Genomic DNA, 21,566 nt, shown 5'->3' with positions numbered 1-21,566 from the left:
ATGTAAGGGGTCTGGAATGCAGACTGTCACTCCTTCGTTTTTAAACATAATCATGTGTGCCAAGTTTATGCCTCGAACCAAACCCCATATTGCACTGATTCTTATAACCTGTAGAACCCATCATTAGAAGAGTCTGTCCCATTGACATACAGTACTATGATTAATGAACAGGAAAGAAAGCAACTTTAGGAGACAAAGGAGAAGGGACAACATGGGAATGTAAGGATATTTAACTTATATGAAAGGGTTTCCCAGCCACTTAGATATCAGTAATGGTACTTCAGGCTTGTATTGCTGGTATCCCAAGTTTTGCCTTGTACAGTAATAAGTCATCTCGTTGTGCTACCACTAACCCAACACACTTGCCTCAGAAGCTTAGGATCCATATGACTTGTTACACGATAGCATCTTCTCTAACCTTCCAAGGTGCAATTTCAAAGGCACAAACAACAGCTAGGCACCTAGGGTAGTTAGGTAACTAAATGCCATTCGTGCCTTTGAAAGCTGTATCTTTAAATCCAGTATCTTTATATTTCTCAGTCCCAACAACTAACAAGCCTTTGTATCTCACTACTGCTGATTTATATGGCAGGAAGATACCCGAGTGACCTTCACAAGAGCTAAACTAGGTCTTAGAGATCCTGAAACAGCACACAATTCATACTGCCCCTTCCTGACATATTAGAAAAAAAGTAAACATCAGATGTCACAAACCACGGCTAGAACACCTGCCACGGTCCCGGCCTTTGTAGGCTCACCCCAGTTTATAACAGGGCATTCCAGGTACTGCAGGAGCAAGGTGACATCCCAGCACAGCAACGTTTTGATTCGGGGCTAGGACAACACAGAGCTGCCACGGCACATTAGGGCAAAGTTACGCCTCGGGATGACCCAGAGCCGGGCACTGGTGGCACAACACGGTGGCACATCATGACACCCGGCTGCACCAGGAGGCTGTGACATCATGAGCCACGGTGACAGCAGGCGGCGGTGACATCATTACACCCGGCTATGGGTGCAATGACATCACGGCACGTTGCAGCAGCAGCAGGGCACTATGACATCACTGTGCAGCCCCAGCACCGGGCGGCGAGGACGCCGGGACACACGGCTCTGGCAGGGCACCAGGCGCGAGGACGCGGTGACCCGTTGCCATGGCACGGCGGACCTGCCCGACGGGACACCCCCACTGCCCTGCACCTGGGGCGGCCTTAAAGGGGCCGCTCCCGCCCGAGCCCGGGACCCGGCACTTACTGGGCTCCCCGCCGGCTGCCGCCATCCTGCTCCCTCCTCCTCCTCCTACTTCGCTCTGCCGCGTCTAGCCGACTCCTCTCACAGGCTGATGCAAGACCACGTCCGGACGGAAAACCATCGCTCCGCCTCTCTACGCCACTTCCGGTGACCGCAGGGTAACCGGGCAACGGGGAGAAACGCGCCTCCGAAGCCGCCAGAGTCACGTGACGGAGGCGGCCCAGCCGGCGGTACTAGAGCTTAGTGCGCGTGCGCGAATGGGATTGACCTTTCCTGTCTCTCCTGGCTAGCTGCCACCCCCCCCCATCCCGGGGCGGGGCTTGCGAGCTCCTTCCCTCCCTGGCCCAGCTCTGGGAGGCGGGGCTTGTGGGGCTCCTCCCCCTACCTCTGCTTGGTCCCCGCAAAGAGGGGGAGGGGCTGGCAAGGGTTACTGTGCTCCCCCATCCCTGCCTGAGAGCCTCCCCTGCTCTGTTTCCCCGCCCGACTGAGCTAATGGGGAGGGACCTGCACACACCCCAGGACAGGAGGCCATGCTCCCTGCAGGGTGAGCCGTGCTGCCGCCCCTTGGCATGCTGAACACCATGAGTCAGACCCAGGGCCTGTGCAAGGATGTTTCGCGCCCTAGGCGAAACTTCCACCTTGCGCCCCACCCTGCACCCCCACCCTGAGGTGCCCCCCTCAGGCAGCTCCCCACCCTCAGGCAGCCCCCCAGCCCCAGCTCACCCCTGCTCCAAGCACGAGCATCCCGAGCACGTCATCGCTGCTTCACTTCTCCTGCCTCCCAGGCTTGCGGCACCTAAGCTGATTGGCGCCACAAGCCTGGAGGCGGGAGAAGTGAAGCACCCACCGCATGCTCGGGGAGGAGGAGGAGGAGGCAGGGCAGGGGTGAGCTGGGGCAGGGAGTTCCTCTGCCTGCCGCCCCCCCCCCCCCTTATTTGCTGCAGGTGGCCCTCCCCATGCTCCCCTGCCCCAGCTCTGTCAGCCTAAATGCCGGTGGCGACCAGGGTGGCCAAAGATCCGGCCACTGCGGTCACTGCCGAAGAAAATGGCGCCTCCCAAATCCCAGTGCCCTAGGCAACCGCTTAGGTCACCTAAATGTTTGCACCATCCCTGGTCAGACCCCCTCCCTAGGGTGACCAGACAGCAAGTGTGAAAAACAGATGGGGTGGGGGGTAATGGGAGCCTATATAAGAAAAAGACCCAAAAATCGGGACTGTCCCTATACAATTAGGACATCTGGTCACTCTACCCCCTCCTCAGCCCCCAAACCTTGATATTGGCATAAAATAATGAGTTGTAAATAATAAATCGTGGGTTCCCTATATTTGCCTTCTGGCTGCTGAGCCTTAAGGCACCCTCAGGTCACATGTGCAAGGCAGCTTCTCTCTGCAACCACGAAAGCTAGAAACGTGCATGTATTTTAAAACAGAAGGTGGGAGTCTCTCTGAATCAGATGACTCCAGGAGCGGAGGTTTTAAGGAAAACACCAACTATCATAAGAGTTGGGATAAAATCACACAAGAGTTGGCACCACAGAGAATTCGTTTCTATTCATTCAATTTACCCATGCCACCATGGTTGCTATAATAATGACACAGTTGCCGTAAGGAGCTTAAGATAAGAGCTGGTAGAGGCTGAATTGTAGAAGGCACTTGGCTGACTCTAGATAGTTTGTGCACAGAAGAGCACTGTTGTAGGCAGCCCTAGCATTGCAGGAATACTTCAGTTCTGCAGATCCAAGCTGAAAGCCTAGGTTCATATTACATAGCTGCAAATTAATACAGCTAGAAGTCAAATGGATAGATGCACCATAATTAAAATACAGAGGAGTTAGGTGCAGTGCAGCAGGTTTTGCTGCACTCTGAGGGATCCAGCCTGCCAGGGTCATTGCTAGCAAGATACAGACTACTCTGTTCTAGAATGACAGCTTCCCTGTCCTTCTGTGAAAAGTTAAATACAAATCTGGATTTGAATAATCTACTCTCTTCTTCCAACGCATCAAGAAAACATGAACAAGAAATCTAGTTTAGTTTCAGCTTTATCTAAGAAGAGGGTATGATTCCTAGCCAACAGTAAAAAAATTGCTTTCCCTACCCTACCTATACTTGTCTGCCTTGGTAATCAAAGTAAGGAGTAGGCCATTGTTTCAACAGTGCTGATGTTACTTAGTTTCAGCTCTAGCCAAAGCATCACGATAAGCAAGCTAGTGGAGGGAAGCATTTATAAACCTCTAAACCAGTGGTTCTCACCCTATTTACAATTGTGGGCCACATATGCAGCTCTCTGTGTGTTATGCATCCACACAATATACACTACCTGTATGTCTCTGAGGATGTCACATGGGCTGCAGATGTATGTTGATTGGGCTGCAAGCCGCCCACAGGCAAAGGACCACAGCTCTAACCAGAGTATCATACATACTGTGATGTGTACATATACCCAAGGGTTACATTTGTAGCAATTGCCTAGATAGCAAAGGAATCTATTTATTGGATGATGTTACTACATCATTTGTACTACTTTATACCAGTACAATATGCAAGGACGCAGTGATGGAATTCAGATTTGTCTTGCTTTATTTACCCCTTAATAGTGTAACAATTCCTCAATATTGTAGTACTTCAGCAAAGCGAAAGTTAATAAATGGACTGAAACCTGAAGTGCATTAAATTCTGGTCTATCTGGTAACATGCTTTCTCCCTGTGGGCTGAAAAAAAAAAGAGATCCTAGAAGCATTATGAAGCTTATGAAATCTTGCAGCATTAGTGAAATAGTTTTGCACTGGCACAGATACATACATTGGTGCAGCTAAACCAGTGGCTAAAACACTAACGCAGACAGGCCTAAAAAAGAGGCCTTGGTAAAGAATTTGTGAATTTAATCAACAACAAAAAAAAGTCATCACTGAAGGATGTGAGATATTACACACAATCCCATAACCACAAAATAGTCACTAACCACTTCTTCAATTCAGTCCAAGGACAGGAAAAAGTAGATGATTAATCTGGCTACCTCAACATATTTAGCCCCAGAAAACAGAATTGCTCTAATACTACTAATTGCATTATTTTTAAAAGCACAGTTCCCAATTACTAAAAAAAATTCAAAATTAGAGATAGAATATTCATTCATAAATGACAGCACATTTAAAAGAGTGAAAATCTTTTAATAGCAAAATATTATAAAGTACATAAACAGGTTTGAAGTAGAAATTATATTTGCATAATTTTAAGATTTAGATTGGACAATAAAAATACAGCATTTAAATGTACTGTTAAAAAACATTTATAGACTGTTGTATGTATTTATTGCTTTTACTGTTTATTGGTTAGCTGAGCCCATTATAACAAAATGCACTTTGCAAATCCAAATTTCTACATCTAGGAACAAGGAATGCAGACAATATCTACAGAATGGGGAACGGTCTCCTGGAAATCAGTTACTATGAAAAGGATTTAAGGGCCACAGTAAAGAAACAACTGAACATAATCTCCCTGTGTGATGCTGTGGCAAAGGACCACTGTAAACTTTGGAAGCATAAACAGGATAGGGAGTAGAGCAGAGAGGTGATTTTACCTCTGTATACAGCACCGGTGAGACTGCAAAATACTGCATGTAGTTCTCATGTGCACACTTTAAAAAGGATGTTGAAAAATAGGAAAAGTTACAGAAAAGAGCCACAAAAAATATTCAAGGGCTAGAGAAAATGCTTTACAGTGGAAGACTTGAAGAGCTCTTTCTTATCAAAAAGATGAGATACTTGATTCCAGTATCCAAGTACCTTCACGCGGAGAAAATACCAAGTACTTTCTTATTTTGCCTTTCTCTACTAGATGAATCATGTCTAGAAGCTAAAGCTAGATAAATTCAAATTAGAAATAAGGCATAAATTCCTAACAGTGAGCGCAATTAGCCTTTGGAACAAATTATCAAGGGATATGGTGAATTCTTCATCTCCTGCTGTCTTCATTTCAAGACTGGATTGTTTTTTGAAGATACGCTTTAGCCAAACACAAGTTAATGGGCTCAATACAAAGGTAACTGGGTGAAATTTAATTACCCGAGTTATACAGGAGATCAGACTAGGTGGTTTAATGTTCACTTCTGGCCTAAAACTCTGTGAATCTCTTCACATTACAGTGTTCTCATAAGTACATTCTTCACTGCATATAAAAAAAACAACTTAAGATTCTGTTTGGTCCTGTTTATCAGTGCAGATAACAAAATACCAATATGCTTCAAAACCTTCAACACCAACAAATATCACTCCATCCAGTTACTGTGAGGTTCCCTTACACTTCTCATTTCCCAAGACATAACAGAGTTCAAAGTTTATTATATAGTTTAACGTACACTTATATTCTTTCCTCAACTGAACATGAAAAGGGTACCCAACTTTATTTAATGTCTTACAGCTCAGGACACATTCTCAGTGAACAGCTACTTGAATCCTTGTCACGTTTAACTAATGACAAGTAGAGCCTGCAAGAGACATTTGAGACTCGGCTATTCTAGATGACATGAGTTGCAGTGAAGATATCTGAACTCATTTCTCTATTTGTTTTACCAGTAGTTTTTATGCTGATATTTTCAAGTTTTCTTAAATCAACAATAAAAAAAATTGGCACCATGCACTAAAGTAAAGTTGTGTATAGAAACATGGGGGGTGGGGGGGATAGCTCAGTGATTTGAGCATTGGCCTGCTAAACCCAGGGTTGGGAGTTCACTTAGGGATCTGAGGCAAAATCAGTACTTGGTCCTGCTAGCGAAGGCAGGGGGCTGGACTTGATGATCATTCAGGGTCCCTTCCAGCTCTGTGAGATAGGCACATCTCCATTTATTTAGCTATAGAGTTTACAGATTGTTTTGGTTTTGGTTTTTTTTGTTGATAATAGTATACTCATTAGTTTTTGGCCTCTAGTATAGTTATAATATCCTTACTTATTAAATGGTTTACTATGTTTTCATGAGACCTTCTCAGTCCTATATTCCATAGGCTATCTAATAATTTAATAACGGAAGCCTCGTTTCCAAATTTGTTTCTCCAAATGATTAGCATCTGATAATATTGCTCTTCAATATTTTTTGGATGTTCAAACGTTGTTTTAGCAATTTCATTATCTGTTAGATGAGTTCTCATAAACGTGTTCCAGTCGCGTGGTGGCACTTCTTTTATAAAATAATAAAAACTTTCAATTAATGCTGGGGAAAAAAAAAAACCATCAGTGAATATTTTAAAATGACCATTTCTATAGATGCCTATGTACTCTTGAACTGGATTTATCTGAGAACCTATACATCTGCCATTTTACTACCTTTCCCCTTTGTAGTTTAACATTCCCTGGCACACAACAAGAGAGTATTTGAGCAATATACTCCATTTAGTCTCACACTGCATTGCTGGCCTATACTGTATCTGTTCAACCAGCTACTGATAAATTGGGAATACAAATAGAGAGGTATGTTTTACTTCGTATGGTAGCTATCTGTAGAAGATGAAATGCACCATTACATAGACTTCAGGAAACATCTAAAACCTGAAATTTTCTTATGCCATAATAAAATCATAACTAATTTGTTCTAAAGGGAATCATTTTATTCCTTTAATATACAACGTAGGTCTTGTCTACATAGTATGGCACTGTGCAGCAATGGGGTATGAATTGCTCTGTGCACCACCGTATTGCATGCTAACTGGCCCATGTAGATCCTGCTGGCATGCACTTAAAGTTCCTTAGTGTGGGTCAGATTGCACTATGTTGATGTGCATTAGGGACTTTTAGTGTGTGCCAGGAGGGTCTACATAGGCCACTTAGTGTGAAACAGCTGCACTTTAGAACTCACACCCTTCTGGTGCACATTGCTGCACTGTGTAAACAGGCCCCAAGTGTAGGATAGGAGCAGAGAGTATGATTTTAAAATCAAGCGGTACCCATATATTTTATGGAATCTGATTAGCATAACCAGTACTGGTTTGGTTAAAAACAAAAACCTGTGTATACTATTGAAGGTCAATACAATAAAAAGATTCAGTTCAACAGAAATGGTGAAGCCTGTCCTAAGTGAATACCCAAGGAACAGGTAACCAATTGGTTTCCTATTCAAAATAATCTTTTAAAAAGCTCAAAGATATCAATATGCATACTTCAAAGTGGTCTCTTAAAATGGGAGGTAGTCTATTGAAAATGGCCTTTGTACAGATTTCACTGTAGTTTTAAGGTCCTTGTTCACTTTTGATAGCTTTCTGACCACTCTTAGTTGTGTAGATGGATGGATAAAATTAATTGCTATCAGCAGATTTGGTCTGCCAAGGTAAGTCTGATATCACCAGTACTCTCAATCAGAACATGGTTTACTTCCTTCAGTGCCACACAATATACCAGTTCACTGGTATATTTACTGGTATCTGATACATCCTGGCATTTTATCTGTTTGAATGGTAAAGTTGCTGTACAAAAATCTGTTGTCCTTACACGACATGCTACAGATTACACTGCTGGTACATAAAATGGATTTTTTACTAGAGCATGGTTAGCTCTAAAAAGCAACTGTTCCTAAAGTTATTGACACACTCTGAATAGTGATCTTTAACAACATGAATATATGATGGTGGTTGCCGGTGATAGCAGGGAACTGGACTCTATGACCCATAACGTAACTTCTAGTCATATGTCGCATGTCTCTATGAATACATTATGAAAAAGCTATGTCCTTATGTAGATATAATTAATTGCTATGAAGTGTGTGGGATGAGAGAGGAGGTGTTTTGTTTTTAAAGCAATTTCTTAAAAGGACGAAAATAAATAAAATGCAGCAATCTGCAGAAGTGCTGATATAGTAAGCAGGACAAAATGTTTGTAAACATTTAAACAAATTAACATCTATTATTTTCTCATTCAGATGTCCCATAATTATGTACAATGAACTCAAGACAGAAAGTCACATATTGCCCAGTACTCTGCAGACTCTTACCAATTTTAGATCCCTAATAAGGTGGGCTACTTGAACTACTCACCTTCTTGAGAAAGCTCTTTCACTATTATATGAGGCCTGGCTTCAGAATCCCTGACCTGCAAGATAAACACCTATGTTTATTCAAACAGAACAAAACATTCTTTGCTCATTTACAATCGCTATCCTTGATGTGGTGATTTGATTTCACAGTATCTATAAAGGTAGGTATGAGAATTCAAAAGTTTCACAGAATAAACTCAAGTTCAAAAACCTGAATAAAATGTAAACAAAACTGCCCAGCCAGAAAATCCAGCTCTTCCACTAGCTAATAAGGGATGCAGCAGTATATCAGTCATAGTATTAACAAAAAAACACCTATCTTCCGTGTTGGTACTGAGCAGTGGAAAGAAGAGGATAGCAGACACTTAATTAAACAATGTTTCTAGGTTGACTGGATGAGTTACAGAAATTTCTGATACCACTTCAGCAAACATACAAATTTTTCCATACCTCCCTTTTAAAAATAAAGATAATGCAAAAGCATCTTTCATATCCTTCTGGGTGGTGGTGGGGTCTATTTTATTACCAATTCATTCTGTAAGCTAGGATGCTCTAGATGTTAAAAAGAAGAGGCTATTACATTGCTTCCATAAGATTACACAACAAATTTCATGACACGCTGAGCATTTCCCACTTACCATCTGAGATACGGACATCCCACCATTTGACTGTCCAGGGTAAGAGACAAAATTGGGCTTGTCTGGAGGCTTTACTGGTGCTGAATATCCTGCAGCCCTGTGGTAAGACTCTTCCCATGAGTTGTTTTCACCATTTAGTAGTAGGCCACTTCTCTCAGAAAATACAACACTGGTATCCTCAGGCAATTCATTTCTCAGTGCAGAATCAGGACTATTAACTGCTAAAACTAGTGGACTCTGAACAGAGTTTTGGATCTCTAAAATGGGTGCACTAGTGTTAGCATTCTCCATTTCAGGTGCAAAGAAAATTTCAGTGCTATCCTCAGACTCCTGTAAGGGATAAGAGTGATTTATTAAAGAGTGCTAATTAAGAGTGCTTTATTAAAGCATACATAGCTTTGTAGGCAAGCTCTCAAGAACCTTGCACTGGAAGAACATTTCATACATAGTGCTTCATTGCAAGCAAGCCATCCCACATAAAAATTCAGAAGCTAGTGTTAACAAGTGACAAACAGGAGCAGCTTTAATCACTAGACCTTTACAGAATAGCAAAGAAGTTACATGTGAGCTTCTGTAGTTAGGCAAGGGGAGCACCACATCTATTGAAAATAGGATTTATTTATTTTAGCACTAAATTTCACTCTCCAACCATGTAACCAACCCCATGCCAAGTGGGCTGAAGGGCAGGGAGGGGAGCTAGCTACATTTGGTATTAACGCTGAAGTTTAACAATTGCATTTAAAAATGTAAACATTGACTATTTCACTGCTGATCATTTTAACAGAGAGAGATCTGCTCTGGGCCTGCGAGAACATGAGCAGAATAGTTCCCCAGCTCTTACCACTGCCCCAGGTTAACCTGACTGTACTCTTTCTGCATCTTTATTGTAACCTATTTCTTTGCTAAACCTTTACAGAACACACAAAATAGCCCTGCAAGTTCAGAACAAAAACAATGACAAAACACAACTGGGTGCTCAGATAGTTGAGTCACTTACTATGGACCTCAAGTTTCACCCACAGTTTAAACTGACCGACTTTCCTAAGGCATCTTGCAGAATTGAGGGTTGTGGGTTTAAAAAAAAAAAACCAAAAACACTTGTCCTAGGAACAGCAGTTAATAAACAAATATCTTTGAACTATGTCTCTACTTACTATTATTTAAGTAAAAGTCTTTATTAAAAAGGTAGTCAAGAAGGTCTTATCTGTGCCTTCCAATGATATCTAGTATTAAACTTTAATCCAAATATAAAAATTGGAGCTCCTTACATACCACAATTCCCTATGAATTACAATTTTCCTTAAGCAGGTTGTCTTTAAGTAACATGTGCAGTTCTTGGCATCTCAATATCACAGTGATATTTATAATTGCAGGGTTCCAAGGAGAGCAGGAAAAATGATGGGGCTAATATTTGTCACAATACAAATAGGGTCTCCAAACACCAAGCATGAGTCAGGACCCCATACAGAGACTGACTTACGAGCAGAGATTAAGGGTAAAAATCTTGGTCACTTCATGAGTTCTATCAACCTCAAATGAAAACTACTCATGTAAGAACACAAGTTACATTTAATGTGAGAGAAAGAAGCTAAGCATTGACTAATGGTTGGGTGTGGAGGGAAGGATATAACTATCGATATACATTTGAAAAGTGTAAATGCTAATATGTAAGCAGAACTATTTAGGATATCACAAGAGGATATAACTAGAAATAATGGTATGTAGTTAACTTTTTCATTCATTTAATTATCAGGAAAAGCTTCCTGACAGAGCCATATTAGGGCTCTACAATATTCTTCCAAGGGAAGTACTGGAAGCTCCATCATATGAGGCATTTAAAGCTAAACAAGACACTAAAGAATACATTATATTGTAGAGAACAATCCAACATTAACAGGAGATGAACTAGATGACCTAAAAGTTTTCGGTTTTTGTATGAAGTGAAGAAAAGTGTCCCAATATACAACAGCAATCAGGGCAGAGAAAGAGACTAAGGTATGCGTCATCTATAGTTAAACAGATCTTTTAAATTAAAAATTGAAACTAATTTTTATGCAATTAACATACAGGTAAAAGATAAAAATGGCACGTGTCCAAAGGAAACTTACCACATCTTTTTCTGCATCTTTATTTTCTGAAACACACGAAGAATATAAATTAAACTCTCTCTATTAAAGTTATATTGTTTAAATATAGCTGAATTAGTACATTGATTACATTGCATAACTCTCTGACACAGATTCTCAATCTCAATCAGCAGTTTAAATGTAGGTAAGCTGTAGAGTAGACTGAGAAGTTCAAGGAACTGAAGGACTCCCTTCTGGCCAAATCTACTGGAGCACGAATGGATGGGGCATACTGTACATGGTAGATAGATATTAACCAAGAGTTCCATTTGGGGTCTAGTTCCACTTAATCTATTCAGAGTCTATGATCTTTAAAAAATTTTAGGCCTCAGTTCCAAAAGTTAGTCAGAGACCTGGTTTACATCTAAAACTTAGGTCAACCTAGCTATATCACTCAGGGGTATGAAAAATGTCATGCTCTGTGCAACACAATTAGGCCAAGCAAAACTCCCGCTGTAGATGCAGCTAGGATGGAAGCAGGCCCGCTGACAGCAGTTCCGGGTCTCAGGGCAGAACAGTCAATGGGCCCCCAAGCATGCACAAGCCACGCCTACGCGGACGCGGTCCGCCTGACATTTGGGTGGTGCTGCACCTGTGCTGGCTGGTGCCCAGTGAGCTGCCGGTTGCGCTGGCTGGGCGCGCTCTTCTGGCACGCCAGGGCTTCCTCGTGCCTGCCCAGTAGGGTTATCAACTATCTAACTGCACAAACCCAAAGATCCTTGCCCTGTCTCTCTCCTGAGACCACACCCCTGTCCTGCCCAAGGCCTCGCCCCCTGCTCACTCCAGCCCCCCTCCCTCCGTCGCTTGATCTCCACCACCCTCACTCACTTTCACCAGGCTAGAGCAGGGAGTTGGGGGGGGGGGGTGCAGGGTCGGGCTCTGGAAGGGAGTTGGGATGCAGACTCTAGGATGGGGGTTGGAGTGCAGGAGGGGCTGTGGGGTGCAAGCTCTGGGAGGAAGTTTGGGTGCGGGTTCTAGGCTGGGACAGAGGGTTGGGGTGCAGGAGGGGTGTAGGGTTGGGATCTGGAAGGGAGTTTGGGTGCAGGCTCTAGGTGGAGCAGGGGTGCAGGAGGAGGTCAGGGAGTCAGCACTTACCTTGGGCGGTTCCCAAAAGCGACTGACACACCCCTCTGGCAGCGGCTCCTAGGCGGGGGCCCAGTGGGTCTCCATGCGCCGCTGCCCACAGGCACCGCTCCCGAAGCTCCCATTGGCCACAGTTCCTGACCAATGGAGCTGCAGAGTCAGCTCTTGGGATGGGGGCAGCGCATGGAGACCCCCTTCCCCAGGGGCCACAGGGATAGGTCAGTCGTTTCCAGGAGCGGTGCAGAGGCTTGGAGGGAGGGCGGGCAGAAACCATAAAGACAACCTCCATTTTTACTTCATTTAGCTTTGGAAACTTGAGTCTGTATCTCAGGATATCCATAGAAAGGAATTTTAATTACCTTTATTTGTTTTATTATATGATATCCTTTTCTTAAATAAAAGGCACCCAGCCACAAAAGCAATGAACACAACGATGACCCCAGCAATCCAACCTGCAGTAGTTGCAGTCCCTGCAAAAAAAGCAAGCAAGCTTGAAATACTAAAGCCACCCATAAGACAGTTGACTTTGCAGTGTAAGAATGTTGATGCTGCACACAACAATGGAGACAAATGCCTGTGAAATGCAGCAGTTTGTTACAGTGACACTTCTAGTCTCCAGGGCCGCCCAGAGGGGGGGGCAAGAGGGGCAATTTGCCTCAGGCCCCGGGCCCAGCAGGGGCCCCCACAAGAGTTTTTCGGGGCCCCTGGAGCGGGGTCCTTCACTCGCTCCGGGGGCCCCGGAAAACTCTCACGGGGCCCAGGCCCCCGGAGCTTCTTCGCTCCCGGTCTTCGCTGGCGGGGGGTCCTTCCTCTCTGGGATAGAAGGACCCCCCCCCCCCCCCGCCGAATTACAGCTGAAGCGGGACCCGCCACCAGAGTGCAGCCGGGTCTTCGGCGGTAATTCGGCGGTGGGGGCGGGTCCCGCTTCGGCGGTAATTCGGCGGAGGGGGGTCTCCGCCGTGGGTCTTTGGGGCACTTTGGCGGCGGGTCCTGGAACGGGAGGACCCCCCGCCGCCGACTTACCGCCGAAGCGGAGGCCCCCTGCCGCTGAAGACCCCGGGCCCCTGGAATCCTCTGGGCAGCCCTGCTAGTCTCTGCCTCAAGAAAGCCACCATCTCTCAGATATTAATACATCATTAGAGTATCTAGGTGCTGGTCTGTGTCAGTGCAAATTAAAAGCTAGTAGAAGGGAATCTACAGGCTCTACAGGGGAAAAGATTTTCAGATTTATGCCACAATACAGATATTTTTCAGGTTTTAATATTTAACTGAGTATTTGAAGGGCATACTACCTATAGCTTTAAACTGTGTTAATGTGACACCTTGGAAAGGCACGTCCACTATGTAATCCTTTCCACCAAGACAAGTCCCCTGTACTAGTTTAAATATTACCACAAATATTGGTTGGTTACACAATCCACACTTGGAGTCTTTGTCTCCATCTAGTGGCTGCCAGTGTGAATTACGTAGGCTCATCAAACACTTAAAAGTGGGATTTCAAAGCCTCGCTTTTATAATCTGCTTCTGAATTATCTACAAAGAGTCAGAAAGTCATCAGACCTCCCTAAGCATAGTTTATACTGTACCTATGAGAGGATGGCCACACTCCAGGTCAGCTGTAGCATTGCATTTTTGTACAATTTCTTTCCCTTCTGGGCACCTAAAATTGATGATAAAAATATAATTATGTTACAAAATAAAATCTGTACTCATGCTCACTCCTACTCTCATAGGAATAATTTATATACATGGACAGAATGTGCAAATTAAAAAACAAAGTAGTCTGTTCTCACCAGTCACTAAGAAAGAGTACTTGAAAAACAGATGAAGAATAAAGGATGCTAGAAGATTATGTGGCACCACAGCAAAAACATATAAGTCCACGGGGAGAGATTAATGTACACAAATATTTATTCAAAAAAGGAAAAAAATACTGAGATGACGTGTTAACTAATCACGTACATAATTAGCCTCCTTCAATAGTTGGCCCCATGTTATAAAATTCTGGGTAGCTCTACTGACATTAGCTGTCCTAACTGGTAGCCCCCCAAAGCCTATTCAAATGTGGCAGGTGAAGGAATCAGGAAACGTGTTGGGAACATTTGTGTCCAGGCAGAAGCATCAAACAGGACAGCAATACTTATATACATACAGTTCTAAGCACTGATCCTGCAAACACTCAGGCGTGCGTTTAACTTCAAACACATGAGCAGCCCCATTGTCTTCAATGGGATTATTCACATGTCAAAAGGTAAACGTGGGTAAGCATTTAGAGGAGCTAGGTTCTACTTTTTACTGTACTATATGGAAGACAATGGCCTAAATCAGTTTTTGTACATACTTTGACTTGCATCTGTAACACATCTCACAGCCTAGAGTAGGACAGAAATAGCCTGGCTTGCACTGACATTCAGTATTGCTCATCGAAGTGCAGGTGCTCACTGTTACTTGATCTGAGAAAAAGAAGAATCATACAAGTTACATATGTAATCAAACTGAATTTGTGATTTCTTTTCTACCAAGCATAAGTTATTTTTAAAAAAAGAGTAAGTGTTCTTAAATCTATGAAAATAAGCAAGGGGACTGAGGCAACAGATTTTTCTGTGGAACAAAGAATATCAAAGATTTTGCCCACAGCAACCCAAATGTATTTACAGATCAGCCCAAGCTTTGTACTATACCTTCTTTGCACAGTTTACATCGTATGCATTCGTCTAGGCCATTTGCATAAGCAGTATAATCCTCTCCATCTGTGCAAGGGTAACAAATTCCTTCAGTATGTGGAACCTTGCAGTGTTTACTAACATAAGTGCCTGTATAAAGGGAGAAGCAGAAATTCAATAGTATAGCTGTATATCTCAAGTAGTATTAGGATACAGTTAACTGGATTCAAGCGTACTGCAACATGACTCCTTTCAGCCTCTCCTTGCAAGGAGTGGAGCTGAATGAGATTAAGTATACACAACAAAACCAGGAAGAACACTGAGGCTTTGGCTACACTTGCATTTCAAAGCCCTGCAAAGCGCTAAGTGTAGTCAAAGCGCCAGCGCTGGGAGAAAACTCTCCCAGCGCTGTCCGTACTCCACCTCCCTGTGGGGAATAACGGACAGCGCTGGGAGCGCGGCTCCCAGCACTGGGGCTTTGACTACACTGGCGCTTTGTAGCGCCGCAATTTGCAGCGCTGCAGAGGGTGTGTTTTCACACCCTGCTGCAGTGCTGCAAATTTGTAAGTGTAGCCAAGCCCTTAGATGTCAGTGGCCAGATAACATTAGAAAAACAAGTAAATAACTAGTAATGAGAGGCCAATAGGCTTGGGGGGTTTTCCTCCTTTATAGATAGAGGGAAAAATGTTTTACAAAATTTTCCATCAATAATATTTCCCTGTTTTTTTGTCATCTTTCTGATATGCTCTACTTATAAAGATGCCTGTATTTTATTTTTAAATGAAAGGTTTTAGCAATAAAATAACTGTTTCAATGTTTTTCTTAGTTCTATTTGGACACATTCACATCCCTATTTGTTAATAAGTAGTTTGTCATAGTTCAGCACAACGGTTTGTGCTCAGAACAGGCTAGGAATAGATTAGTGAAAGTGCCTCAGGTGAGACTGATGTGGTAGGTAGTGTGTAGGGAAGCTCACACAGCTCTGGCTAATGCTGTCTCTCTCTGAAACCAGTGTAATTAGCTCCTCACATTGAGTGAAATCCACCGCACACGAGGCCTACACTGCACTTAAATCCTACTTGTGGTTCCACTCTTGCAGTTCATACCATGTTGAGAGCACTCAGATAGACCGCTGTGCTCATCTGCTATCAATTGCACAATCAGGGCCTAAGTCCTTAAAACAGAGTTCAAATCACATTGCCTTGTTCAAGGTCTCTGCATAAGGGTGAATTTGATGTGAGTACTAAATTCACTCACAAGATTTAGAAAGCCACAGAGCAAACCTCATGAGATTATAACAAATTGAGGATAGAATGCTCCTTGGCACAAAGCCAAGTGAAAATGGCCCTATAAAGAATGAATGAATTTTACACCCATCTATCTCCAAGATGGACATGCAAATAGTTTACAAAATAAAGGAAGTTTTGCATGTAGTTTTAAAATACATAACATTTCTGCTGAGTGTAGGTATTGAGTGTTTGTATCTGACAAGCATTATTACAATTAGGTGATGCTGGGGGAATAAAACATGTGGTCAGCACATTGGTTCAGTAAGAGTTCAAACAAAGCTGCAGGGTGGATTTGATTTAAATAACTAGTCAGGAAGACTCGATTTAATCATGGTTTTCTTCATAAAAGTGTATTCTTATTGGTTGTTATAACCTTAATACATATTCTGCACAACTCAGAGATAGATGTAGGTTTCATTTTTAGAAAGTACACACTGTACATTTTTAAACTGATTTATTTTCAAAACTTTTCAGATTAGTTTTACAGCTATATCAGAAAACAAATGATTGTTTGGTTATTTCATTTCCCAAAGATAATTGAAGCAGATATTTATGAAGTCACTGGGAGGTGAACTATCTCCAATTCAACAGGTTAATCATTAGTATTTGGAGGATTTTCTTGCCATGTTGTATTAGGAGGAGAACATCAGACAGACAGACATCTAAATTGTTTTATTTAACTAAAACAGTAACGTTAAGTATTCTGGATTTTTTTCTTCAACAGCAAACATATAATATTTTAACAAAACAAGCACATGTCCCTCGCTTCTCACATTTATCTCCAGATTTCTTCTCCTTGTCCAGATCTATTCTGCCCCCAACAATCTTTTATTCACTGAACTTTTTGAAACTTTGCATTTTTAGAGAGAGGTAAGGGATTGACTCTGTGTACACAAATTTGCAGAGGGACAATAGAGTTGAGGTCTGTTAGTTCTCACCTCTATATATTATTTATTTATTTATTTGCTGTTAACAAGCATGTTACCTCTGACATAAATCCACAGTTTGGAGAACTGCAAAACTAAGCATCTCTGATGGGATCCTCTAGACTGAGCACAGAGTCCCATTGGGTAGATAGAAAAATTAACCTAAATAATCTATACAGAAGCCTGTGGAACCCCATAAGATTGAGTCCCTAATCCATGAACTATTGGAACTCATTTACAAAACTTTTCTTAAACATTACATGAATATATTGTCTCATACTACAGAATTAGAATTTATAATCCTTATTCCATGATAAGAGATCTTTGAGCTATAATGTATCTTAATTAAAACTATCTTTAGATATATTTTCTGAGGAAAAACCTATAAAAAATCATATTTAAATTAAAAAAAATCCAGTTTTTTAAATTAAAAAAAATAATTGATTTTTATCCACCCTGAAAAGCTGTAACAGCTTCCTTCAGTATTGACTTGGACTCTGCCTTTTATAGCATGCCCACGTTTCCTGACCGACTGCCAAGATCACCCAGCCACACCCTATTTTGTGAAAAACTGGACACCATTCTGAAGTGAGCTGCATTGCTGAATAGGAGGACGAACAGCATAAAATGGCCCTTAATGGCTTTTGCAACATGTATTGTTCTCTCATTGTTTTTATCTTACAGCACAAATACCAACCAGTACACACATCATCTCTGAAAAATGCTTTGTTAGCCAAGTGAACTTACAGATCATTAAGTGCTTACCAGCAGGACAGTATTTACAGCAGTAGCCTTGATGCAGATATTCTCCATCACCACAGCTGTGGCTGCTTGGTTCTGCTCTACTCTCAGATATTGCTGATGATTCAACCTATGGAAAATACATGGCAATATGTTGAATAAACAACCCCCCCCCCGACATTGTACATTCTCAGTGAGAGGCCTATGAACATATTGGGTTATTCTAAAGACTTCAACAAGAATAGAGGAAACACAAATTCCCTCTTGCTAAGTTTTCAAGTCATGCGTACCTGCAGCGGTTCAGTAAGGGTAAAACAGCATGATAGGGACATGAGCAAAGTAAGTAACAGAATACATTAAAAAAACCACCACCAAAACCCACCACACTGTAATCTCAAGGTGGGCTTTGTTTTTGCAAGAATGCTTAAAGGTGACCTGCAAAAGATTTTTTTTTTTTTTTAAAAGATTAGGCCTGTGCCCTTTACGGCCTATAAAGGAAGCCTGAAAGGAGTTCTGGGGTTTTAAGATTTCCTCCCCTCCCCCAACTTTGGAAGAGCCAGGAATATCAAGTTTGGTCTTTCTTGATTTTGCAGGACCACAGGGCAGGCCTGAGAGCATGTCTATTGTGTGCTCTGTTACCTCAGCAGAAGGCGCAACAGCAGTAACTCAAGTTAAATAAATGTTAAACAAAAGCAAAATGAAAGTGTCTGACGGTGTGATTAGAACTCCACATCTTTCTATTAGTTCACATTACCATTGCTTTAGTTCCCCAGTCTTCCAGCCTACCAAGGACCTCAATTTCCAGTGTGAAAAAACAAGGCAGAGAATTACAAGAGAAAAAAACATATCACAACTTTCAGGCCACCTTCACACAACATACAGCAGCAAAAAAGGCGCAAACCCCCAATTCTCTCCTCTTTACAAGTGACCTATAACACTTCTCCCTGCCTTTTTGTACTAATTATACAGTACACCCACATCTCAGGCCCATAACACATACTCAGAAACTGGATCCCTAGCAAAAGAAAATTAAATTTGTTACTAAATAAAATAAATAATAAATACACACTTCAGTAGTACCTTTCTCCTGAGGATCTACATGTTGACTTTAAAAAACACATTAATTAAAAATCCTTTCAACATCCTAAGCCAGGAGACAAATATGAATCCCTACTTTACAGTTAGGTAAACCGAGGCACTGAGCAATTTGTTTAGCAATTTGTCAATGACTCATGATTTTGATTTTCAAGAGGAAGGATGGCCCAGGAGTTAGTGTTCTAGCCCAGGATTCAGGAGACTGGGTTTAATTCCCTGCTCCAACACAGCCTTCCTATAGAACACTGGACTCAGTCTGTGTCTTGGGGCTGATCTACACTTCAGTATAGGACGCTTCCTACAGGAAGGGTAGTTAATACACCTCCTTGGGAGACAGTAACTAGTTTGATAGAAAAATTGTGTCTCCCTGTCACCTTGTGCTCCTTCATCTGTCTGTTGTATGCATGTATTTGTCTCATCACATATTTAGATTGTAAGCTCTTTGGGCACAGACCTTCCTTTTGTTATGTGTATGTGATGCAGAGCAAAAGGAGTCCCCGGTCCCTACTTGGAGCCTCTACAGCAGTGGTTCTCAAACTTTTGTACTGGTGACCCCTTTCACATAGCAAGCCTCTCAGTGCAACCCCCCTTATAAATTAAAAACACTTTTTAATATATTTAACACCATTATAAATGCTGGAGGCAAAGCAGGGTTTGGGGTGGAGGCTGACAGCTCACGACCCACCATGTAATAACCTTGCGAACCCCTGAGGGGTCCCCACCCCCAGTCTGAGAACCCCTAATTACAGCAAATACAAGCAGCATAGCAAGGCCAAGCTAAATTGTAGTAGGAACTGTAAAAACAGAATTTAGGGAGTTTACATTTAAAACAAAAAACAGGGATCATCCATCCCTGACCCCTTCCACTGAAAAATGCTTTATCACACTCCCTCTTTCTCTGAAAGAGCTTTCCTTTCAGAAACATACAGGATCAAGAGAACTTAGAAGTTCTTCTTTTATCACTGCAACAGCTACGGACACGCAGGAAAGGGCCAGTTTGGCATTCCAGAATGCAGCACAGTGGAACCAGGGGCAGGTTGAGACCAAATTTAGGGGGTTGCTGGTCTGAGCCCACATTGCTTCTGTGACTCAGATGTGCCTGACTTGTGAAAAGGGAAAAGTGTGACTCTGGCCAGTTCCTGGAGCTGGGAGGGCATGCATCGTGTCCTGGCAGGCTAGCACACATCACTGAGGTCTTCTGCAGCTGAGAATTGACTGGGGAATGGTCTGACCATTTGTGATTAAGGGCCAGGCCAGGATTAGGAGAAGCCAATTTCTTGTTTGATCTCCTCTGATTAGCAATCAAGCCAATTCCAGACACACCTTTGCTGTGATTCAGGAAAAAAAACCTAAAACTTTGATCGTCTCTCCTGGTCCCCTATAAAACCAAGCCCACGTGCCACATGACTAAAGTTGCCAACTAACACTCCAGGATAGTCCTGGAATCTCCAGAAATTAATGATTCATCTTTAATTACAGATTATGTCATGTGATGAAACCTCAGGTATTAGATCTCACAAAAATTGGCAACCCTCCCCATGGCATGGCTCCGGGCTCAGCATTTCAGAGATTTAGTTTCTGTTATTCAATAGATTTGAAAAGTTTTTCTTAAAGCAAGAGAGACCATCCCCGCCCCAAACACAGGACAGACTGCACCGGCAGCCGGGAAACACTTGGCCGCAGAAGATTCCTCCTTCCCCCCAACCAAACCCCCTTTTCCGCCCCCAAGCAGCGTCCCACCCCCGGCGCCCACAGCCGGCGGAGGGAACGATCCCGGGAGCTCAGCCAGCCCGGCAATGGGCCGAGGCAGGGGGCTGGGCGTTCCCCCGCTGCTGCTTGCGGGCAGCCCCCCTGCAGAGCTGTGGTGCCCGGCGATCAGCACGGCCCCCAAGGGACAGGACACAGGCGGAGCCGCCCCCCGCGCTGCCCCGCACTCACCCCCAGCAGCAGCAGGAGGAGGAGGAAGAAGCAGCGCCCGGCTCCCATAGCGCGTCCCGGCGAGCTGCCTGCCGGGCCTGGAATCACGGGAAATGGTAGCGGCCGCCCGGCTCCAGGGATGGGTCATGTCCTGGGCGGAGCCTGCGCCTCTCCCGCTGCTGCTCCTGATGCAATTAGTTCCCTTAGAACCTCCCCGCCAGAAGGGCGCTGGGCCGGCGGGGTGGAGCCCGTCCTGCTCCTGCCTCTAGCCCCAGGGACTCCAGCTTCCCCCCCCCCCCCCCGCTGCTTTTCTCTGAATCCGTTAAGTCACGGAGCGTTGAGTGATTTTCTTTGTGGCCTACCCCCTCCTTTGTAACTGCAGCAAACAGGCAAAATTAAGGATTCCCTCCTTGGCTGCCTTCATTTATAGACAGCCCCTCTCCCTCCCCCCCCCCCTCATTCCTAGCTCCTGAGCAGAGGTCTCAAGTTAAAATTGCCTTCCCCTTTTTCCACTATAGATATCCTGGCGAATATAATACACTCCTGGCATAAAAATGGCACCCATGGCTACTGCTAGCCCAAGAACACAGGGTGCAGGGAGCATTTTTTTCCAACATCAGAAATCCTTCTTTGTTAAACAGACCAATAAGTCATCCTAGCTGCTGAGAAAACAGGCTAAATGAGCAGGGTGGTATATGCTGAATTATACACTACCTTTAATGCAGCCCATCATAACTACTGATAAGCCCACAACCCTAATCAGAATAGGGGCATCATCATGCTACATGTTGAATGCACGTGTAGACAGATGCAGTCCCTGACT

At 43.3% G+C, this 21,566-nt stretch overlaps 2 protein-coding genes across 5 annotated transcripts in view; both read right to left on the bottom strand.

The window, feature by feature from the left end:
* CARS1 (cysteinyl-tRNA synthetase 1) overlaps positions 1-1,410 on the bottom strand; it is a 51,130-nt gene extending 49,720 nt beyond the window's left edge. Inside the window, exon 1 of one of the 4 annotated variants that reach the window (XM_045016844.1) lies at positions 1,255-1,410. In XM_045016844.1, the coding sequence (XP_044872779.1) occupies positions 1,255-1,279 (25 nt within the window). In that variant the 5' untranslated portion in view covers positions 1,280-1,410. Of the gene's footprint in view, positions 1-714; positions 918-1,254 lie in introns of those variants that run through there. The other 3 variants (XM_045016847.1, XM_045016845.1, XM_045016846.1) reach the window with 3 other exon arrangements.
* Positions 1,411-4,411: 3,001 nt separating this feature from the next.
* On the bottom strand, positions 4,412-20,868 carry LOC123367894 (tumor necrosis factor receptor superfamily member 6-like). The gene is made up of 10 exons (XM_045012202.1): positions 20,765-20,868; positions 17,756-17,861; positions 14,794-14,925; positions 14,454-14,565; positions 13,699-13,772; positions 12,472-12,582; positions 11,012-11,037; positions 8,904-9,233; positions 8,267-8,321; positions 4,412-6,453 (listed from the first exon to the last, which is right to left on the bottom strand). Exons 1-10 carry the CDS (start codon positions 20,810-20,812, stop codon positions 6,155-6,157), a joined length of 1,293 nt encoding a protein of 430 aa, XP_044868137.1. The 5' UTR covers positions 20,813-20,868; the 3' UTR covers positions 4,412-6,154.
* Positions 20,869-21,566: the final 698 nt, after the last annotated feature.

Source organism: Mauremys mutica, chromosome 4 (genome assembly GCF_020497125.1).
Source record: "Mauremys mutica isolate MM-2020 ecotype Southern chromosome 4, ASM2049712v1, whole genome shotgun sequence".
NCBI lineage: Eukaryota > Metazoa > Chordata > Testudines > Geoemydidae > Mauremys > Mauremys mutica.
The sequence above is the reverse complement of the archived record's forward strand: the minus strand, read 5'-3'. Positions and strand labels throughout refer to the sequence as shown.